At 38.2% G+C, this 22,121-nt stretch overlaps 1 protein-coding gene across 1 annotated transcript in view; it reads right to left on the bottom strand.

Annotated features, from left to right (window-relative positions):
* Positions 1-22,121, bottom strand: part of KDM5B (lysine demethylase 5B) — a gene marked incomplete at its 5' end in the record, with an annotated part of 76,696 nt that overhangs the window by 37,911 nt on the left and 16,664 nt on the right. Inside the window, 3 exons of the mRNA XM_082649690.1 lie at positions 11,871-12,041; positions 12,695-12,817; positions 14,165-14,242. Coding sequence (XP_082505816.1) covers positions 11,871-12,041; positions 12,695-12,817; positions 14,165-14,242 — 372 coding nt within the window. The remainder of the gene's footprint in view (positions 1-11,870; positions 12,042-12,694; positions 12,818-14,164; positions 14,243-22,121) is intronic.

Here is a 22,121-nt window from a genome sequence, read left to right as displayed (position 1 = left end):
TGGGCATAAAAATTTATGCACAAATAATTCAGCAAGAAGAGACATTCACAGAAGGATCAACAAAATGAAAAGGCAGAGTACTTTGTACCAGATGAAGGAACTAATAAAACCGCAGAAAAACAATTAAATGAAGTGGAGATAGGCAACCTTCCAGAAAAAGAATTCAGAATAATGATAGTGAAGATGATCCAGGACCTTGGAAAAAGAATGGAGGCAAAGATCAAGAAGATGCAAGAAATGTTTAACAAAGACCTAGAAGAATTAAAGAACAAACACCTAGAAGAATTAAAGAACAAACAGAGATGAACAATACAATAACTGAAATGAAAAATACACTAGAAGGAATCAATATCAGAATAACTGAGGCAGAAGAATGGATAAATGACCTGGAAGACAGAATGGTGGAATTCACTGCTGTGGAACAGAATGAAGAAAAAAGAATGGAAAGAAATGAAGACAGCCTAAGAGACCTCTAGGACAACATTAATCGCACCAACATTTGCATTATAGGGGGTCCCAGAAGGAGAAGAGAGAGAGAAGGGACCCAAGAAACATTTGAAGAGATTGTAGTCAAAAAATTCCCTGACATGGGAAAGGAAATAGCCACCCAAGTCCAGGAAGTGCAGCGAGTCCCAGGCAGGATAAACACAAGGAGAAACACGCCGAGGCACATAGTAATCAAATTGACAAAAATTAAAGGCAAAGAAAAATTATTGAAAGCAACAAGGAAAAAATGACAAACAACATACAAGGGAACGGTTAACAGCTGATGCCTCAGCAGAAACTCTACAAGCCAGAAGGGAGTGGCATGATATATTTAAAGTGATGAAAGGGAAGAACATAAAACCAAGATTACTTTACCTGCCAAGGATCTCATTCAGATTTGACAGAGAAATCAAGTTTTACAGACAAGCAAATGTTAAGAGAATTCAGCACCACCAAACCAGCTCTACAACAAATGCTAAAGGAACTTCTCTAAGTGGGAAACACAAGAGAAGAAAAGGACCTACAAAAACAAACCCATAACAATTAAGAAAATGGTAACAGGAACATACATATCGATAATTACCTTAAACGTTAATGGATTAAGTGCTCCAACCAAAAAACACAGGCTTGCTGAATGGATACAAAAACAAGACCCATATATATGCTGTCTACAAGAGACCCACTTCAGACCTAGGGACACATACAGACTGAAAGTGAGCAGATGGAAAAAGATATTCCAGGCAAATGGAAATCAAAAGAAAAGTGGAGTAGCAATACTCATATCAGATAAAATAGACTTTCAAATAAAGAATGTTATAAGAGACAAGGAGGGACACTACATAATGATCAAGGGATCAATCCAAGAAGATATAACAATTATAAATATATATGCACCCAGCATAGGAGCACCTCAATGCATAAGACAACTGCTAACAGCTATAACAGAGGAAATGGAGGGACTTCCCCGGTGGCACAGTGGTCAAGAATCCACCTGCCAATGCAGGGGACACGGGTTCGAGCCCTGGTCCGGAAGATCCCACATGCCGCGGAGCAACTAAGCCCATGCACCACAACTACTGACCCTGCACTCTAGAGCCCGTGAGCCACAACTACTGAAGCTCTCACGCCTAGAGCTTGTGCTCCGCAACAAGAGAAGCCACTGCAATAAGCATGCACACCTCAACAAAGAGCAGCCCCTGCTCACCACAACTTCGTTGCCTGCGCACAGCAACAAAGACCCAACACAGCCCAAAATAAATAAATAAATAACTTTAAAAAAAATAATAAAAAAATTTTTTAAAAAAGAGGATATCAACAGTAACACAATAATAGTGGGGGACTTTTAACACCTTACTTACACCAATGGACAGATCATCCAGACAAAAAGTTAGTAAGAAAACACAAGCTTGAATTGACACAATAGACCAGATAGATTTAATTGGTATTTATAGGACATTCCATCCAAAAACAGCAGATTACACTTTCTTCTCAGGTGCACACAGAACATTCTCCAGGATAGGTCACATCTTGGGTCACAAATCAAGCCTCGGTAAATTTAAGAAAATTGAAATCATATCAAGCATGTTTTCCGACCACAATGCTATGAGATTAGAAATCAATTAGAGGCGGATTTCCCTGGTGGCACAGTGGTTAAGAATCTGCCTGCCAATGCAGGGGACATGGGTTCGAGCCCTGGCCAGGAAGATCCCACATGCCACAGAGCAACTAATCCCGTGCACCACAACTAATGAGCCTGCACTCTAGATCCCGCGAGCCACAACTACTGAGCCTGCGCGCCACAACTACTGAAGCTTACGCCTAAAGCCTGTGCTCTGCAACAAGAGAAGCCACCACAGTGAGAAGCCCACGCACCACAAGGAAGAGTAACCCCAGCTCTCTGCAACTAGAGAAAGCCCGTGCCCAGCAACGAAGACCCAATGCAGCCAGAATTAAATAAATAAAATAAATAAATTTGTTTTTTAAAAAAATCAATTACAGGGGGAAAAGATGTAAAAAACACAAACACATGGAGGCTAAATAATACGTTACTAAATAACCAAGAGATCACTGAAGAAATCAAAGAGGACATCACAAAATACCTAGAGACAAATGACAATGAAAACAAGAGGATCCAAAACCTATGGGATGCAGCAAAAGCAGTTTTAAGAGGGAAGTTTATAGCAATACAAGCCTACCTCAAGAAACAAGAAAAATCTCAAATAAACAATCTAAACTTACACCTAAAGAATTAGAGAAAGAAGAACAAACAAAACCCAAGGTTAGCAGAAGAAAAGAAATCATACAGATCAGAGCAGAAATAAATGAAATAGAAATAAAGAAAACAACAGCAAAGATCAATAAAACTAAAAGCTTGTTCTTTGAGAAGATAAACAAAATTGATAAACCATTAGCCAGACTCATCAAGAAAAAGAGAGAGAGGACTCAAATCAATAAAATTAGAAATGAAAAGGAGAAGTTACAACAGACACCGCAGAAATACAAAGCATCCTAAGAGACTACTACAAGCAACTCTATGCCAATAAAATGGACAACCTGGAAGAAATGGACAAATTCTTAGAAAGGTATAACCTTCCAATACTGAACCAGGAAGAAACAGAAAATATGAACAGACCAATCACAAGTAACGAAATTGAAACTGTGATTAAAAATCTTCCAACAAACAAAAGTCCAGGACCAGATGGCTTCACAGGTGAATTCTATCAAACATTTTGAGAAGAGCTATCATCCATCCTTCTCAAACTCTTCCAAAATATTGCAGAGGAAGGAACACTCCCAAACTCATTCTATGAGGCCACCATCACCCTGATACCAAAACCAGACAAAGATACTACAAAAAAAGAAAATTACAGACCAATATCACTGATGAGTATCGATGCAAAAATCCTCAACAAAATACTAGCAAACAGAATCCAACAACACATTAAAAGGATCATACACCATGATCAAGTGGGATTTATCCCAGGGACGCAAGGATTCTTCAGTATACGCAAATCAATCAATGTGATACACAATATTAACCAACTAAAGAAGAAAAACCATATGATCATCTCAATAGATGCAGAAAAAGCTTCTGACAAAACTCAACACTCATTTATGATAAAAACTCTCCAGGACGTGGGCAAAGAGGGAACCTACCTCAACATAATAAAGGCCATATACAACAAACCCACAGCAAACATCATTCTCAATGATGAAAAACTGAAAGCATTTCCTCTAAGATCAGGAACGAGACAAGGATGCCCACTCTCACCACTATTATTCAACATCGTTTTGGAAGTCCTAGCCACGGCAATCAGAGAAGAAAAAGAAATAAAAGGAATACAAATTGGAAAAGAAGAAGTAAAACTGTCACTGTTTGCAGATGACATGATACTATACATAGAGAATCCTGAAATGCCACCAGAAAACTACTAGAGCTAATCAATGAATTTGGTTTTGCACAGAAATTTCTTGCATTTCTATACATTAACTACGAAAGACCAGAAAGAGGAATTAAGGAAACACTCCCATTTACCACTGCAACAAAAAGAATAAAATACCTAGGAATAAACCTACCTAGGGAGACAAAAGATCTGTATGCAGAAAACTATAAGACACTGATCAAAGAAATTAAAGATGATACCAAGAGATGGAGAGATATACCATGTTCCTGGATTGGAAGAATCAATATTGTGAAAATGACTATACTACCCAAAGCAATCTACTTTGCTTTGCAAAAGTAGATTCAATGAAATCCCTATCAAGTTACCAACGGCATTTTTTACGCAACTAGACAAATCATCTTAAAATTTGTATGGAGACACAAAAGACCCCGAATAGCCAAAGCAGTCCTGAGGGAAAAAAATGGAGCTGGAGGAATCAGTTTCCCTGACTTCAGACTATACTACAAAGCTACAGTAATCAAGACAATATGGTACTAGCACAAAAACAGAAACATAGATCAATGGAACAAGATAGAGCGCCCAGAGATAAACCCACACACCCATGGTCAACTAATCTATGACAAAGGAGGCAAAGATATATAATGGAGAAAAGACAGTCTCTTCAGTAAGTGGTGCTGGGAAAACTGGACAGCTACATGTAAAAGAATGAAATTAGAACACTCCCTAACACCATACACAAAAATAAACTCAAAATGGATTAGAGACCTAAATGTAAGACCAGATACTATAAAACTCTTAAAGGAAAACATAGAAGAACACTCTTTGACATAAATCACAGCAAGATCTTTTGTGATCCACCTCCTAGAGTAATGGAAATAAAAACAAAAAGAAACAAATGGGACCTAATGAAACGTAAAAGCTTTTGCACAGCAAAGGAAACCATAAACAAGACGAAAAGACAGCCCTCAGAATGGGAGAAATATTTGCAAATGAATCAACGGACAAAGGATTAATCTCAAAGTATATAAACAGCTCATGCAGCTCAATATTAAAGAAACAAACAACCCAATCCAAAAATGGGCAGAGGACCTAAATAGACATTTCTCCAAAGAAGACATACAGATGGCCAAGAAGCACATGAAAAGCTGCTCAACATCACTAATTACTAGAGAAATGCAAATCAAAATTACAATGAGGTTATCACCTCAAACCAGTTAGAATGGGCATCATCAGAAAATCTACAAACAACAAATGCTGGAGAGGGTGTGGAGAAAAGGGAACCCTCTTGCACTGTTGGTTGGAATGTAAACTGATACAGCCACTCTGGAGAACAGTAATGGAGGTTCCTTAAAAAACTAAAAATAAAATTACCATATGATCCAGCAATCCCACTACTGGGCATATACCCAGAGAAAACCATAATTCAAAAAGACACATGCAGGCTTCCCTGGTGGCGCACTGGTTGAGAGTCCGCCTGCCGACGCAGGGGATACGGGTTCGTGCCCTGGTCCAGGAAGATCCCACATGCCGCAGAGCGGCTAGGCCGGTGAGCGATGGCCGCTGGGCCTGCGCATCTGGAGCCTGTGCTCAGCAACCGGAGAGGCCACAACAGTGAGAGGCCCGCATACAGAAAAAAAAAAAAAGAGACACATGCACCCCAATGTTCACTGCAGCACTATTTACAATAGCCAGGTCATGGAAGCAACCTAAATGCCCATCGACAGATGAATGGATAAAGAAGATGTGGTACATATATACAATGGAATATTACTCAGCCATAAAAAGGAAATTGAGTCATTTGTTGAGACGTGGATGGACCTAGAGACTCTCATACAGAGTGAAGTAAGTCAGTTAGAGAAAAACAAATACCATATATTAACACATGTATGTGGAACCTAGAAAAATGGTACAGATGAACCGGTTTGCAGGGCAGAAGTTGAGACACAGATGCAGAGAACAAACGTATGGACACCAAGGGGGGAAAACCACAGTGGGGTGGGGATGGTGGTGTGCTGAATTGGGCAATTGGGATTGACATGTATACATTGATGTGTATAAAGTTGATGACTAATAAGAACCTGCAGTATAAGAAAACAAACAAACTAACAGGAAACTTATACTAAACTTTCTTTGGGTTATTTGTATGGAAATATGTTAATATAAATGTTTCAGACATTACATGAAATTTCTAAAAATCTTGTATGTTCTGGTATAATGTTATAAGTCATAATTCTAGTTACTACTTTAAAATGTACATCTCACAAATAACTAAATTTCCTTGTCAATTGCATTATTATGAACTTTCATCAAATCTTTAACCGTGGTCATTTTTAAGTCTTTTGTCATTTACAGACAGTTCTGGGTGTACTCTGATGCTTTTGCAAAAATGTTCCTATAAAAGGGTTTCACCTTCAAGGAATTCATGGAAGAGACTGACAAGTACAGGTTTCTGGTAACTGACTATACTGCTGAACTGAATGAATAAGCATTTTCAGAACTCTAACGGAAAACTGATGAATTCATAAAAGTGCTAACAAAAGATCAATATGAAAAAACAATTAATTACATGGGACTGAGTGAACTGATGAGGATGATTATAATTTTTATGACTTTCTGTTTGAATAAAAAAAAAATCCCACAAGGACTCAGAGACAAAAAATATACAGATCAATTTTCACAGCAAAGTAAAGGAGCTGTTACAGTTGAGGATTCCTGAACTGAATGTCAATATTATGACATAGTGTGAGTGTGTTTCGTGTTTGGTAATTGCAATCATTGTTACTCCTGTTGTGGTCATCCATTTACAATGCTTGGTATCAGTTGATATATCTCTTGTAAAAATAAAATACAGTGTGGTGTGTGAAAAAAAAACAACAGAAAATAAAAGAATAAAAGTCAGGAAGAGCAGGTGAACTGAAGAACACCATCTTTCACACAAGGCTCCACGAGGGTCCCCAGCGCTCCTCTGGATGCGTGATATGTGGCCTTACAAGAATTAGAAAAGGAAAATTTGTCCCATATCTTTACTCTCAATTAGTGTTCACATGCAGAATGCTATAGTGACTGTTCGTTGAAAACTTACAGGTAGTTTTCACTACCTATATGTCAGGCACTGTGTTGTATCTTATATGCATTTTATCATTTCATTTCCCTACAAAACACTATAATGTTGACACTATTAATGACACATTTTACAGATGAGGAAATTAAACCTTAGTATGCTTGAGTAACTGGTACAAGATCTCACAGCTGGTAATTATGTATTTGTATGGTTTGGTTATTGCACAATCATCCCTTTGGACTGTAACTTGTATAAAGACAGAATTGTATCTGTTGATGCCTCTATTCACCCCAGAGTGCTTAAACTATTTAACAGGGTCTTCATACATATATGTTTAATAAATATTTGTTCAACCACTGAATAAAAGAATAAATGAATGAAGTTGGGAAAAAAATTAAAAAATAAAAGGATCACACACCATGATCAAGTGGGATTTATCCCAGGGATGCAAGGATTCTTCAGTATACACAAGTCAATCAATGTGATACACCATATTAACCAACTAAAGAAGAAAAACCATATGATCATCTCAATAGATACAGAAAAAGCTTTTGACAAAATTCAACACCCATTTATGATAAAAATTCTCCAGAAAGTGGGCACAGAGGGAACCTACCTCAACATAATAAAGGCCATATGTGACAAACCCACAGCAAACATCATTCTCAATGGTGAAAAACTGAAAGCATTTCCTCTAAGATCAGAAACAAGACAAGGATGTCCACTCTCATCACTATTATTCAACATCGTTTTGGAAGTCCTAGCCACGGCAATCAGAGAAGAAAAAGAAATAAAAGGAATACAAATTGGAAAAGAAGAAGTAAAACTGTCACTGTTTGCAGATGACATGATACTATACATAGAGAATCCTAAAAATGCCACCAGAAAACTACTAGAGCTAATCAATGAATTTGGTAAAGTTGCAGGATACAAAATAAGTACACAGAAATCTCTTGCATTCCTATACATTAACAACGAAAGATCAGGAAGAGAAATTAAGGAAACAATCCCATTTACCACTGTAACAAAAAGAATAAAATACCTAGGAATAAACCTTCCTAAGGAGGTAAAAGACCTGCATTCAGAAAACTGTAAGACACTGATGAAAGAAATCAAAGATGACACAAACAGGGCTTCCCTGGTGGCGCAGTAGTTGAGAGTCCGCCTGCCGATGCAGGGGACACGGGTTTGTGTCCCGGTCCGGGAAGATCCCACGGGCCACGGAGTGGCTGGGCCCGTGAGCCATGGCCGCTGAGCCTGTGCATCCGGAGCCTGTGCTCCGCAAGGGGAGAGGCCACAACAGTGAGAGGCCTGCGTACCGCAAAAACAAACAAACAAAAAAAAGATGACACAAACAGATGGAGAGATATACCATGTTCTTGGATTGGAAGAAACGACACTGTGAAAATGACTATACTACCCAAAGCAATCTACAGATTCAATGCAATACCTATCAAATTACCAATGGCAGTTTTTATGCAGCTAGAAGAAAAAATCTTAAAATCTGTATGTAGACACAAAAGACCCCGAATAGCCAAAGCAGTCTTGAGGGGAAAAAACGCAGCTGGAGGAATCAGACTCCCTGACTTCAGACTACACTACAAAGCTACAGTAATCAAGACAATATGGTACTGGCATAAAAACAGAAATACAGATCAATGGAATAGGATAGAAAGCCCAGAGATAAAGACATGCACCTATGGTTAACTAATCTATGACAAAGGAGGCAAGGATATACAATGGAGAAAAGACAGTTTCTTCAATAAGTGGTGCTGGGAAAACTGGACAGCTACATGTAAAAGAATGAAATTAGAACACTCCCTAACACCATACACAAAAATAAACTCAAAATGGATTAGAGACCTAAATGTAAGACCAGACACTATAAAACTCATAGAGGAAAACACAGGAGGAACACTCTTTGACATAAATCACAGCAAGATCTTTTGTGATCCACCTCCTAGAGTAATGGAAATAAAAACAAAAAGAAACAAATGGGACCTAATGAAACTTAAAAGCTTTTGCACAGCAAAGGAAACTACAAACAAGACAAAAAGACAACCCTCAGAATGGGAGAAAATATTTGCAAACGAATCAACGGACAAAGGATTAATCTCCAAAATATATAAACAGCTCTTGCAGCTCAATATTAAAAAAGCAAACAACCCAATCCAAAAATGGGCAGAGGACCTAAATAGACATTTCTCCAAAGAAGACATACAGATGGCCAAGAAGCACATAAAAACTGCTCAACATCACTAATTATTAGAGAAATGCAAATCATAATTACAATGTGGTTATCACCTCACACCAGTTAAGAATGGGCATCATCAGAAAATCTACAAATAACAAATGCTGGAGAGGGTGTGGAGAAAAGGGAACCCTCTTGCACTGTTGTGGGAAAGTAAATTGATACAGCCACTATGTAGAACAGTATGGAGGTTCCTTAAAAAACTAAAAACAGAATCACCATACTACCCAGCAATCCCACTACTGGGCATATACCCAGAGAAAACCATAATTCAAAAAGACCCCTATGTTCATTACACCCCAATGTTCATTGTAGCACTATTTACAATAGCCAGGTCATGGAAGCAAACTAAATGCCCATTGACAGACGAATGGATAAAGAGATGTTGTACATATATACAATGGAGTATTACCCAGCCATAAAAAGGAGTGAAATTGGGTCATTTGTAGAGACGTGGATGGATCTAGAGACTGTCGTACAGAGTGAAGTGAGTCAGAAAGAGAAAAACAAATATCGTATATTAACGCATATATGTGGAACCTAGAAAAATGGTACGGATGAACCGGTTTGCAGGGCAGAAATTGAGATACAGATGTAGAGAACAAACGTATGGACACCAAGGGGGGAAAGTGGCAGGATAGGGTGATGGTGGTGGGATGAACTGGGAGATTAGGATTGACATATATACACTAATATGTATAAAATAGATAACTAGTGAGAACCTACTGTATAAAAAATAAAATAAAATTCCAAAAAGAAAAAAAGAATTCAGCAACAGGAGAAATCAAATCAAGTTCTGGGTATAAAAATGGAATGACACAGAGTCATTAAAATCTGTATCTTCAGGCTTCCCTGGTGGTACAATGGTTAAGAATCCGCCTGCCAATGCAGGGGACACGGGTTCGAGCCCTGGTCTGGGAAGATCCCACATGCTGTGGAGCAACTAAGCCCGTGCGTCACAACTACTGAGTCTGCCCTCTAGAGCCTGCGAGCCACAACTACTGAGCCCGTGTGCTGCCACTACTGAAGCCCGAATGCCTAGAGCCCATGCTCTGCAAAAGAGAAGCCACCGCAACCAGAAGCCTGAGTACCTCAACGAAGAGTAGCCCCAGCTCTTCACAACTAGAGAAAGCCTGCACGCAGCAACGAAGACCCAACACAGCCAAAAATAAATAAATTGAAAAAAAAAACCCAAAAGACCTGTATCTTCAAAAATATACAGTGACACGTTAAGCAGGAAAAATACTGTATATGTAAAGAATACACTTCCAATTTGTGTATATGTGCATAAAAATAGCCTTGAAAGAAAAAACAGATGAGAGGATTAGAAGGGATTTATTTTCATCATACTTTCCTTTGTTTTTATACTTTCCACAGTGAACATGTATCAGTAGGCCCTTCAACAGATATTTATCTGTGTTGTAGATGTAATGTTTGTAAACGGTATCTTTGAATACCTGTTCCTTTCAGACTATGATTGTATAAATGCTTACCCACTTTTCAACTATGAAACTTAGGGCCTCTCTAAGTATACAGACGAGCTATTTCTAAACCCATAAAGCAGAGAGACTCTCTCTCTCCCTTTATTCTTCTAACTTCTACACCGAGATAAGAAGGTTCAAAGGAGAAAATCTATTGTGGGCAACTGTATGTAGATCTGACTATAAAACAGAGACATAAAGGCTCCATATACAACATTTTAAACAATTTCATCCATGGGTTCACTAAACATTCACACAGTGCACATTTCTTTAAACAAGTTTCTGAGTATTAGTCACATTTTCTAGGCTAAGAAGAAAGCCCACCTGGAATCAAGGGAGAGAGAAAAGAAAAACACAATGCTACGAAAACCTATAGGATTTAAGCATTCCAGATGGTATGTCTGTATCAAGACAGAGTTTTGATTAGCAGGTTTACCCTCGGAAACTATGCTGTGATCTTCCTCCCTCTCTATAGCACAGTAACAATTTCTAAAATTACAGGGCTCACTGCTCTAGTGTAGAATATCTCAAAGGGTGTAAACAATTATGACATTCTGCTTTCTACCAGGGCCTAAAATAAGTGGGAAGTTTTTATAATATTGTTTTGCTTTTAATTAGAACAAATGTTTTTATCTGAATAATTTGGCAAATACCACCTTTGTAAGGAAACAAACACAGTTACATACGAACTATTAGCAGAGGGCTCCATGAGCTGTCCAGCATTACTGAGTCCCCTACTCTCTACCAATGTCAACATTCTATGAAAATCTCCTTGGAGACCTCAGAGACCTCAGCTGGCAAAAGAGAGCAGGCAGGCAAGTTATTTCACATGTTGTATTTTCATGTGACCACCAGGAATACACTTTAAACAGTAAGCGAATGCAAAAGCATAAGCCGCAACAAGTAGGTAATAACCAACTGCTGTAAGAAAGGAACATCTATAGCAAAGTTAATACAGATTTCAGTTTTTGATAACAAAAGAATATTTCCTCTGTAACCTTATTCACTCCAAACCTTCTTAGTATGGTTGCTCTCAAAACAGAACTAAAACATTGGAGGAAAAAAATCCATAAAACAAAAGTCTTCCAAGCAAGTCTTCCACCCATAATCAAGGCTTTTTCATTCCTCCCAAAGACCATGTGCCAATAAGCAGTGAAATAAAACAGGTTAAGGCTAGCCCCACTCACCCTCAAACTGTCTCCAGACAGGAATAAGTTGTAGGGGTTGAGAATTCGCTCATAATGCCCTCTGATATGGGAGCCCACAGCTTTGCCAGGAGCAAACCCCATCTTGGTGGCAATTTTGGTCCATTTTCTATCCTTGCAAACAACTGCAAATCCACCTTCCTCTGCAACTAACTGTTAAATAAAACAGCAAAGGAAATTAGTTTTTGGCTGTGGTCATCTTTTAAAAATACATTTTCCAAGTAAAATATATATATATATATGCACTATTAATTTTAAACTAGAAATTTTAAACACTGCTTTTAACAGCATATTCCATAAACTTTTTGTACCCCTCCAAAAGCTACTTCTCAGTTCCCCAAAGCAGCCAAGATCTTCCATGAGGAAGAATTAAATTAGCAATGAAATCTCTGATAAAGAAAAGGTTCTAGTAAACTGAGGAGTAGCAAGAACGGCAGCATGTCTGGTGGAAATAATGCAGGCTTTAGACTGAAATGAACTTTAAGATAAGAATTATAACTCAGCCTTTTCAGTTGGTCAACTTGGACACTGAAAGCCTCTGTTGTCTTGTCTACAATAAAACAGACAGGAATATCTAAGAGGACCATTACGAAGTTTAAAAATTACCAAAAAACAGGTGGCAGCAAAATATTTCACGAGATAAGGCTTTCAGACCAGACAAGCAGAGATCAATTTAATCACAAAACTAAATGAAGAATTTATTTTACATATTTCAAGCAGTAAGTTTCTTATTTTAAGGCAAAGAAGATCAAATTCATGCTGTCAGAAAAATTATTCAATGAGAAAGATGGTCATTAGGCTTTTACCTTATTAAGCTGAAACAAGTCCAAGATCTTCCTCTCCACATGTGGAATTTTCAGAGTACTTCCCTGTAATTCCCAGTACTTTGCAATCTGGTCCAAGAAATTTAATTTTACACGAGTTTGAGCCTAAATGACAAAGAACTGAGTTTTACTTTTACCTAGCTTATTATAAAGCTCCTGTCTATTACCTGTGCATGTGATATTTTCATCCTTAGACTATTTAAGTGCAATACCACTTATGAATTCAATAGGGGAAACTTCCCCAAAATATACAGAATAAAACTGGTTAAATAATTATACGTTAACAAAAATTTAATTCAGCCCCTACCATGTGCCAGGTAAGTAGTAGTTACACACTCAGTAAGTCCTCTCGTAACATAAATAGGCGACCTGAGAGGTGCTTTATTTATGGAGTATCATAAGTAAGATTCTATATGCCCCTTTCGTCCTTTTACAGTTTGGGTATTTTAAAGTCTTGTTCTCTAAGAATACCAATTTTCTGATTTGCTCAAACACAAATCTAAAAGCAGATTTACAACAGAACCACTTATCTTTAAAGTCCTGATAACTTAAAGATAACAGAAAACCAGAAACTTTCTTAAATGTTATTCCCTTAACAGATTATTAATGTCACCTACAAGTCATTTTTTAAAATTTTGTCATTTTTCTTTCCTCTCATTGTGAAATTAAGTCAGACAGTTTTAAGACTTTTATCTTGCACAAGACCAAAATTGAGATCAATATTCAGAAATTCCCAACCACGTCAAAGTTAATACCCACCTCCCCATCTTTCAAGCTCAACATGAAAATACATTGAAATACTTGAAAATACATACACTAGATGCTACTACTGCCAATGCCCACAGAATTCCAGTGGGCATATGTGCCATTTAAGTTAAGAATGTTTGGTTTAGTATAGAAAAACAAAACATGGTTCAATATGAAAATCAGATTAGCAAAACATTCATATAAACAATGAACCTCTATGCTATCAATACCCAAGCCTTATTCACCCAGCACTTTAGGGCTTAAGTCGCCCACAGACTAAAGAAGAAATACTACCTCTTCTCTAGAGAATCCCCTGTGCTATTCACTCCTCCTAGGAAAAGTAAAGTGTGTTATTAAATCTAATTGAAGACATGTATTTTGGAAGAATATCAGAGCTGGAGAATCTTTTCCATTAAATGGTTCTGAAAGCACATGCCTTTCAAAACCTAAACTCTATTGGTTGTCACCTAGATTGAGAAGGATTTAAATGCATTTATTAATTAATAGGCTGGCAATTACTGACAAAAATCAGTGTTTTTAATGAAACTGGGTTGGTTGCAAAGGCTTATCGCCATTTGTTTTACCATGATTATCAGTTACTAGCCATGTTTTCGCTTCACTGAAACCACTAGATTTGTGACACAGCCTCTTTCAAAGAAGCCCCCGCTGGAATACAGGCAACCAGCATTGTAGTTAAGACATTACCTCCAATTCATTCAGCCTCTGGATACGTGGGGTAAAATGAAGTTTGTCAACATCACATGCAAATGGTGGCTGCCAATCCTAGTGGAGAAGCAAAGGTTTTCATTAGAAAAATTTATAATTCTGACATTTAAAAAATGGTTTTAAAGTTAAAACCCTGGTTAAGTAAAGCATGTTATCTCTAATGAGTCAGAACACAGGGCAGTAGTTTCTTAACTCTTTTTCCACCAGAACAGCAGAATATGTATGACGATCCTTCTCCAAATGACACATTCTGCACACACCCCGCCTAGCACTCCTCCAACCAACAACGTCACTGAGCCTCAACTGCCGTTGAAAAATCATCAACTCAGGCAAAAAAAGACTTTGACTCCTCTATTCCATAAGTATCTCTCCTCCTACAAAATAGCTATATTAATGTCAAATTATCTACAGACTGTATTTTAATATATGTAACCCAGTTACATTAACTTTTTTTTTTTTTTTTTTGGTGGTACGCGGGCCTCTCACTGCTGCGGCCTCTCCCGCTGCAGAGCACAGGCTCTGGACGCGCAGGCCCAGCGGCCACGGCTCACGGGCCCAGCCGCTCCGCGGCACGTGGGATCCTCCAGAACCTGGACACGAACCCGCGTCCCCCGCACCGGCAGGCGGACCCTCAACCACTGCGCCACCAGGGAAGCCCTACATTAACTTTTATTATAAAGTTGAGGATAAGTTCTTCTGTGGGGGGAAAAGAAAAAAACTGACATCCAAAACCAATTTTAAGAATCACCCTTAACATATCTACTGATACAGGTTCTTGGAAGAATTGCTATCAGGAGAAAACAGACAGGAAGGAGAATGTGTATGGACTGTTGTCTGTAAGTGGAGAAAACTGGAAACAACTTAAATGTTCATGATAAGAGAATAGTTTAAAGGCATAAAAATTATGCTGTGTTAATAGGTAGAGTTTCAGTTTGGAATAATGAAAAGGTTCTGGAGACGGACAGTGGTGATGGTTGTACAACACTGTGAATGTATTTAATGTTACTGAATTGCATGCACCCTTAAAATGGTTACAATGGTATATTTTATATTATTCAGTATTTTAATATTTCAACATAATTTTTTAAGACAAAAACGTTCATGCTGTTATATAGCTCTATTGACACTGAAAATTTTCCTTATATATATTTTATGAAAGAAAGAAAAACAGGCTGTGCAATAGAAAAACAAAACACTGGAAAGAGACAGCAAAATGGTTAACAGCGGTTTGTCTTTGGTAGGATTATAGGTGATTTTTCTTTTGCTTCCTTACCCATCTTAAATACGATCGGAAATATATTAAATACACTAAGTAATACCTATTAAATAATAAATTATTTTAGAGTAAGAGAACAAGTTAATACAAATGTTGGTACATCTGTAAATAACAATAAAATACTCTACAGCAGTAATAAAGAATACCTAGATGTTATAAACATGGAAAGATAGCCAACAGTGGATGAGTAAAAAACTGAAACATGGAAATTTGTGTTAACATATGTAAATTTTAAAGACTGTTGTAATAGGAAGGGGGAAAGAGGTTATTTACTGCAAGTTTATACTGCTGGAGTTTATCACTGCTTTTAGTTTAAAAGTAAAACAGGTTTTGTTTTTGTGATACAAACACTTAAGTAAAAATGCCCACCAGCAATGCCTGATTAAACGTTATGTTAAAAAGTAAATTTTACAATTGTTTTTCAAAGGAAAAAAGCGGATTACAAATTGGTACAAAGCTATTTACTACCACCCCAAAAAAGAATAGGAAGAAAAAAAAGAAAAGAAAAAATGGCAATACTGTTTAAGAAGTCAATGACAGATCAGGACTTCAAGTGCCTAATGCTGTCATACAGCCTCTTCAACAAAGACTATGGCTAATGTTTAAATGCCAGTTAAAGATATACTGTACTGCTAATAAACTTAAAAAACTACTACCTACACCATCCTGGGTCAAAATGATTACAGTGATTTTTGTTTACCTTGATAACTAAAGATAAAGAAAGCAATGTGTTTAATTATACATAATACAACGTAGCAGAAGGAAATCCCATCGCTTCTTAATATTCTGTGGCAGGCTAATGGAAGACTTGATATTGCTCAGAGCTTTGCTTTCTAATACTTTATAGAAGCTGTAGGCTTTCTGAAATGAATTGATCTGGGTTGAAGGTTAGACCAAAAATATATCAAAGACAATGTGTCAGAATATACAAGTAAATGATTAACATACTGTCCAAATGACCTGCAATTTTTATAGATTAAGATTTATGAGTAATGTATAATGATATCCTCCAATGAATCAAATATGCCTTCTACTCCCAAAATACGATACAAAAATTAATCTCATCTTAAGTCTACATATTAAAGTTTTATAAATTAAGGTGAGCTGTGTCTTTGTATGTATGTATGTTATTTAATTTATACTTGTTTTAGCCTGAACCCATTTTCAAATAAAATAAATCCTAAAAATCAAACATCAAAGTGAAAACACTATGTATCTGTCACTAAGGAAGTTCACACAGTGGGTATAATACGTTTAAAACTAAAACTGTGTCAGTAGATCATTCCTTCATTAAACACAGATCACTGCAAATTGTCTCCTCCTCTGGTTACAAAGAATGAGAGAAAATGGAATAAATGTCATTCGGTTTTGAGACTTTGTCAGCTGTAAAGCTCTACTCCAATAAAACGATTACATATTATTTGCAATGCTCACTGTCATATTAGAACAAAGATATTCTTGGCAAAGTCTGGCCTCTTTGGGCCATGACTTCTACATGCAGAAAAAAGCCATTTACACAACACTGTAAATCAACTAATTTCAATAAAAAGATTTTTAATTAAAAAAAAAAAGCCATCAGGGCTTCCCTGGTGGCGCAGTGGTTGAGAGTCCGCCTGCCAATGCAGGGGACACGGGTTCGTGCCCCGGTCCGTGAAGATCCCACATGCCGCGGAGCGGCTGGGCCCCGTGAGCCATGGCCGCTGAGCCTGCGCGTCCGGAGCCTGTGCTCCGCAACGGGAGAGGCCACAACAATGAGAGGCCCACGTACCGTACAAAAAAAAAAAAAAAAAAAAAAAGTAAATAAAGAGGTAACAACAAAAAAAAGTCATCAGAGAAGGAAAGAGACCATATTAAAGCCTCTAAGAAGTGAAAAATTTCAAACAGGAATATAATCCTCAAATTAAGTAGTCAAAAAAACAAATTAAGTAGTCAAATAAATAATGAAAATCTCCATTTAGAAACGTGATAATTTTTGGTTTGACACTTAAGTATCTAAAAGGGATATCATGTAATCTAACCAAAACTTTTAGCCTCTACCAATAAAATGGTTCATAAAATCATTTTTTTCCTAACATAAAAATAGCATTTCCAGGGCTTCCCTGGTGGCGCACAAGTTAAGAATTCGCCTGCCAATGCAGGGGACATGCGTTCGAGCCCTGGTCCAGGAAGATCCCACATGCTGTGGAGCAACTAAGCCCGTGCGCCACAACTACTGAGACTGCACGCTAGAGCCCACAAGCCACAACTACTGAGACCGCATGCCACAACTCCTGAAGCCCGCACATCTAGAGCCCACGCTCCACAACAAGAGAAGCCACCACGGTGAGAAGCCCGCACACCGCCACTAAGAGTAGCCCCTGCTCACCGCAACTAGAGAAAGCCCACACTCAGCAACGAAGACCCAATGCAGCCAAAAATTAATTAATTAATTAATAATTTTTTTTAAAAAAAACAGCATTTCCATACAAACAAGATAATAGACTGCAAGGAGTTCCATGTAAATTCCCTGCTAAAATTCATCTTAATTTCCTTTAAAAACTTTAAAATGGTTTTATTTTAACCCTTTCAGAATAAAAGTACAGCTATATTATTTAAAAGCTCAATTATTTTCCTGAGCATTAAAAAACATATTCCTTGGGAAAGCAGTTAAGTAGGCCATCGACGCTTAAAAACCCTCAGAGAGGCCTGAGAAACACCAGGTAAACATTTTCCTTAGTCCTAGCACTAACCAAGCAAAAGTAAGTTACCACACATTTAACTGAGAGAAATGTTTGAAGTTATAAAATTGGCCAGTATGAAAATAACTTTCATCGAATGCTAAAGATTTTTCAAAAACACCATGAAAATTCACTCTGTAAATGATCCACTGTTAGCATCCACATACTTAACATACTGGAATACTGTTTTAATCTTTCTAGAGGCTGACATCATTTTAAGACCTAATGATCAGCAAAACAAGAAAGTATACCCTCTACAGAGCTCACTACAAGTTAGTTCTCTGATTCCCTGCAGACAAAACCAATTAAAAATCAGCCTCAAAAGCACATTCTGGTTAGTTTACAAATAACATGAATTAAGAACCAAAGCATTTTTCTAATTGCGTATATTCTATCAAACCCAGTCATCACTGAATAAATGCACTCACAGGATTTTAATCCAATGCCAGCAGAGGTAAACTCAGTGTTGTTAATACAGGTTCTTATAGTTTCTGTGTTATCAACATTACCACAGAACTTCGGGGAAACTTTTAAGGATCCAAACAAAGAATTTATCTTAGTATTTTAAGGCAAGTTAGAAAAGCTTTCTGTTGAGCCTAAGATTTATCAACCTTAATAAAGATTTCAGTAACACATATATGAAATACAATTTAAAAGACTACTTTCTCATCAATTAAATGGTCTGTCAGTAAGATATCCTTAAGACACCTGCACAAATGGAAGAGGTAGTACACGGCACAGCATAATCAGTATAAATTCCCACTTATAAATGACAAGATCAGACGTACTGTTTACGAACCCCCAGGCACCTATGCGGCTCCTGACAACACTGAAGGCGGTGTCTGTCAGGAAAGCTCTGCAATACAAAAGGCCTCGTTCCAAGTCTTCCCAAAAAGGTAAATAGAATGCTAGTGCCGCTTCTTACTTCCCTCCGGGCAGACTTGGCCCCAAGCAGCTTTAATTAGCCACCAATTTGTTCAAAGCCTGTTTAAGATCTCCGGTCCTCAGTGAGCCACTAGTAAAAACACTTTATTTTGAGGATTTCCTTTTTAGACTATGGAACCACACTTTTATACCCTAAAGCCTAGGCATTTAAATTGTAAATAGAACTGAGTGTATGTGGATTTTTCTGGGAAGGCTCACAGCTTTCACCAGGGTCTCAAAGGGGTCTGTAACCAAACAAAGGTCCTGAGAATATGTCCGGCTTTCCTTTAAAAATTTTGCACCTTCAGGTTCTTATCTCACTACCCCAACCCACTTTCTTTCAATCCCTTCTCTTTTTACTTAACCAAGCATATTAATAATGGATAAGACACTTGTTCCTCAGAAGGTAAGCAGGCGATTAGTATAGGACCAAAAAAAAAAGAGCAACGCACTGAAAGTCATAAGACCAGAATTTGCGATTCGTTTCTCTTACCACCACTTCAGGAATCTCAACTTTTCCATCTGTAAAGTACGAACAATAGCTACTTTCAGGACTATGGTAAGAACTGAAATTACAAATGTAAAGTTTGTTTTATTATAAAGCAAAAATAACAAGTATTACATGACATTAAGTTCTGACCACTGAAATGTAATTTTCCTCTAACAAGAAGTGAATGCAACCTCAACTTTCAAGGAGCAACTGACCTCTGAAGTTTACCTTTAAGGACCCCATCCTTTCAGCCTAACTCTAGTTAGCATCTAGTGGCCAACCAGCACTTTTCATCATAGCAATTTCAACACAGGTTAAAGAGTTCCCCTAAATAAAGCAAACATTTTACAATAACTATAAATGGAGTATAACCTTTAAAAAAGAAGAGAGCTTCCCTGGCAGCGCAGTGGTTAAGAATCAGCCTGCCAATGCAGGGGACAAGGGTTCAAGCCCTGGTCCGGGAAGATCCCACATGCCGGGGAGCAACTAAGCCCGTGCACCACAACTACTGAGCCTGTGCTCAAGAGCCTGCGAGCCTGCATGCCACAACTACCAAAGCCTGCACAACTACTGAAGCCCACGCGCCTAGAGCCTATGCTCTGCAATGAGAAGCCACTGCAATGAGAAGCCCGCGCACCGCAAGGAAGAGTAGCCCCCGCTCACCGCAACTGAAGAAAGCCCGCGCACAGCAACAAAGACCCAATGTAGCCAAAAATAAATAAATATATAATAAAGTTCCCTTTAAAAAAAGAAGAAAGCAACATTTTTTTTAATTAAATTTATTTATTTATTTTTGGTTGTGTTGGGTCTTCGTTGCTGCGTGCGGGCTTTCTCTAGTTGCGGCGAGCGGGGGCCATTCTTCATCACAGTGCGCGGGCCTCTCACTGTCACGGCCTCTCTTGTTGCGGAGCACAGGCTCCAGATGCACAGGCTCAGTAGTTGTGGCTCACAGGCCCAGTTGCTCCACGGCATATGGGATCGTCCCAGACCAGGGCTCGAACCCGTGTCCCCTGCATTGGCAGGCAGATTCTCAACCACTGTGCCACCAGGGAAGCCCAAAAGCAACATTTTTTAAAAAAGAAATAACAGTATATTTGGGAGAGAAAATAACTTTTTGTTTTAACTTGCATCCTGACTTTTTAAAGATAATTATATATATTATGTATTAAATCCCTCTGTGTACACATTGCTATTTTATACATTTAACTCAATAAAGTCAGAATAAACATATAAAATTAAAAGCAAAAACAAAAAAGGGCTCCCCTGTATCATCCTCATCTGTCATTTCTTCAGTGCTGAGTTTTAAGGCACAGTGGTGCCCTTTACCACCTCCTGTACAGTAGAACAGATGTTAAAGAGGGTAGGCTCTCAGTCACATTGCCTGGGTTCAAATCCTGACTCTACTGTGTGGGTCTGAACTAGGTTCATCTTCCTGTGCCTTACGTACATGTAAAAAGGGGAAACCAGGAGGCTTAAATAAAATAATAGGGGCAAAGCCTTTAGACAGGTGCCTGGCATTTACAAAGTAAATGGTAAAAAAAAAAAGACAATGATTAGGGAATGTTCATGTTGCAAAGCTTTGTAGTTTCCAGGAAACCTACTGCAACCTTGTTTTTGTTTTTGATTGGTTATGTTTAACACAGTGGTTTTGATTCTCTAATCTTCATTATAAATCTGTATAAGATAGAATTCATTAATATATACTACTCAAGGTCCATTAATCTATTTTTTTGCTGTACTCTTTTTCCAGCATTGAGATACATGCATCTTGCTTTTTAAAGTCAGAGAATGTACTGTCATATTTCCATGCTTAAAGAGCTTCCTAGGGGATTCCCTGGCGGTCCAGTGGTTAGGACTCTACGCCCAGGTTCAATCCCTGGTCGGGGAAATAAGATCCCACATGCCGCGTGGTGTGGCCAAAAAAAAAGGAAGAAAAAAGAGGGCTTCCCTAGTGGCGCAGTGGTTGAGAGTCCACCTGCCGATGCAGGGGACATGGGATCGTGCCCCGGTCCGGGAAGATCCCACATGCCGCGGAGCGGCTAGGCCCGTGAGCCATGGCTGCTGAGCCTGCGCGTCTGGAGCCTGTGCTCCGCAACGGGAGGGGCCCCAACAGTGAGAGGCCATTGTACCGCAAAAAAAAAAAAAAAAAAAAAAAGAGAGCGCTTCCTATAAGATTGTCTTAGGTTTATTAATCCAAGGGTAGAGGCATGGATCTGCCAAGAGAGGAGCTGCTAGGGTGGCAATGGAATTCAGCTTCTGTAACACAAAAAACAACACTCTAGTGGGCAAGCCTACATACGGTCCCATATCAGTATTTTATACTGACCAAGCCATTTCCTGTATATCCACTACATAAAACTTCCTGATACTTTTTTCCTAATACAAAAGTAACGCTTACTGATGAAATTGCAGAAAAAACATATAAGGAAGAAAAAATGAGCCAAAATCTCAGAGAAAAACCTGTTACATTTTGTTACACGTCCTTCCAGTATTTTTTCCAAAATGCTTATCTTCATAATTTCAAACCAA

This window comes from Grampus griseus (genome assembly GCF_964374135.1).
Source record: "Grampus griseus genome assembly, chromosome: 1".
In the NCBI taxonomy this organism is placed as follows: domain Eukaryota; kingdom Metazoa; phylum Chordata; class Mammalia; order Artiodactyla; family Delphinidae; genus Grampus; species Grampus griseus.
Note: the sequence above shows the minus strand (reverse complement) of the source record. Positions and strands in the feature narration are given on the sequence as shown.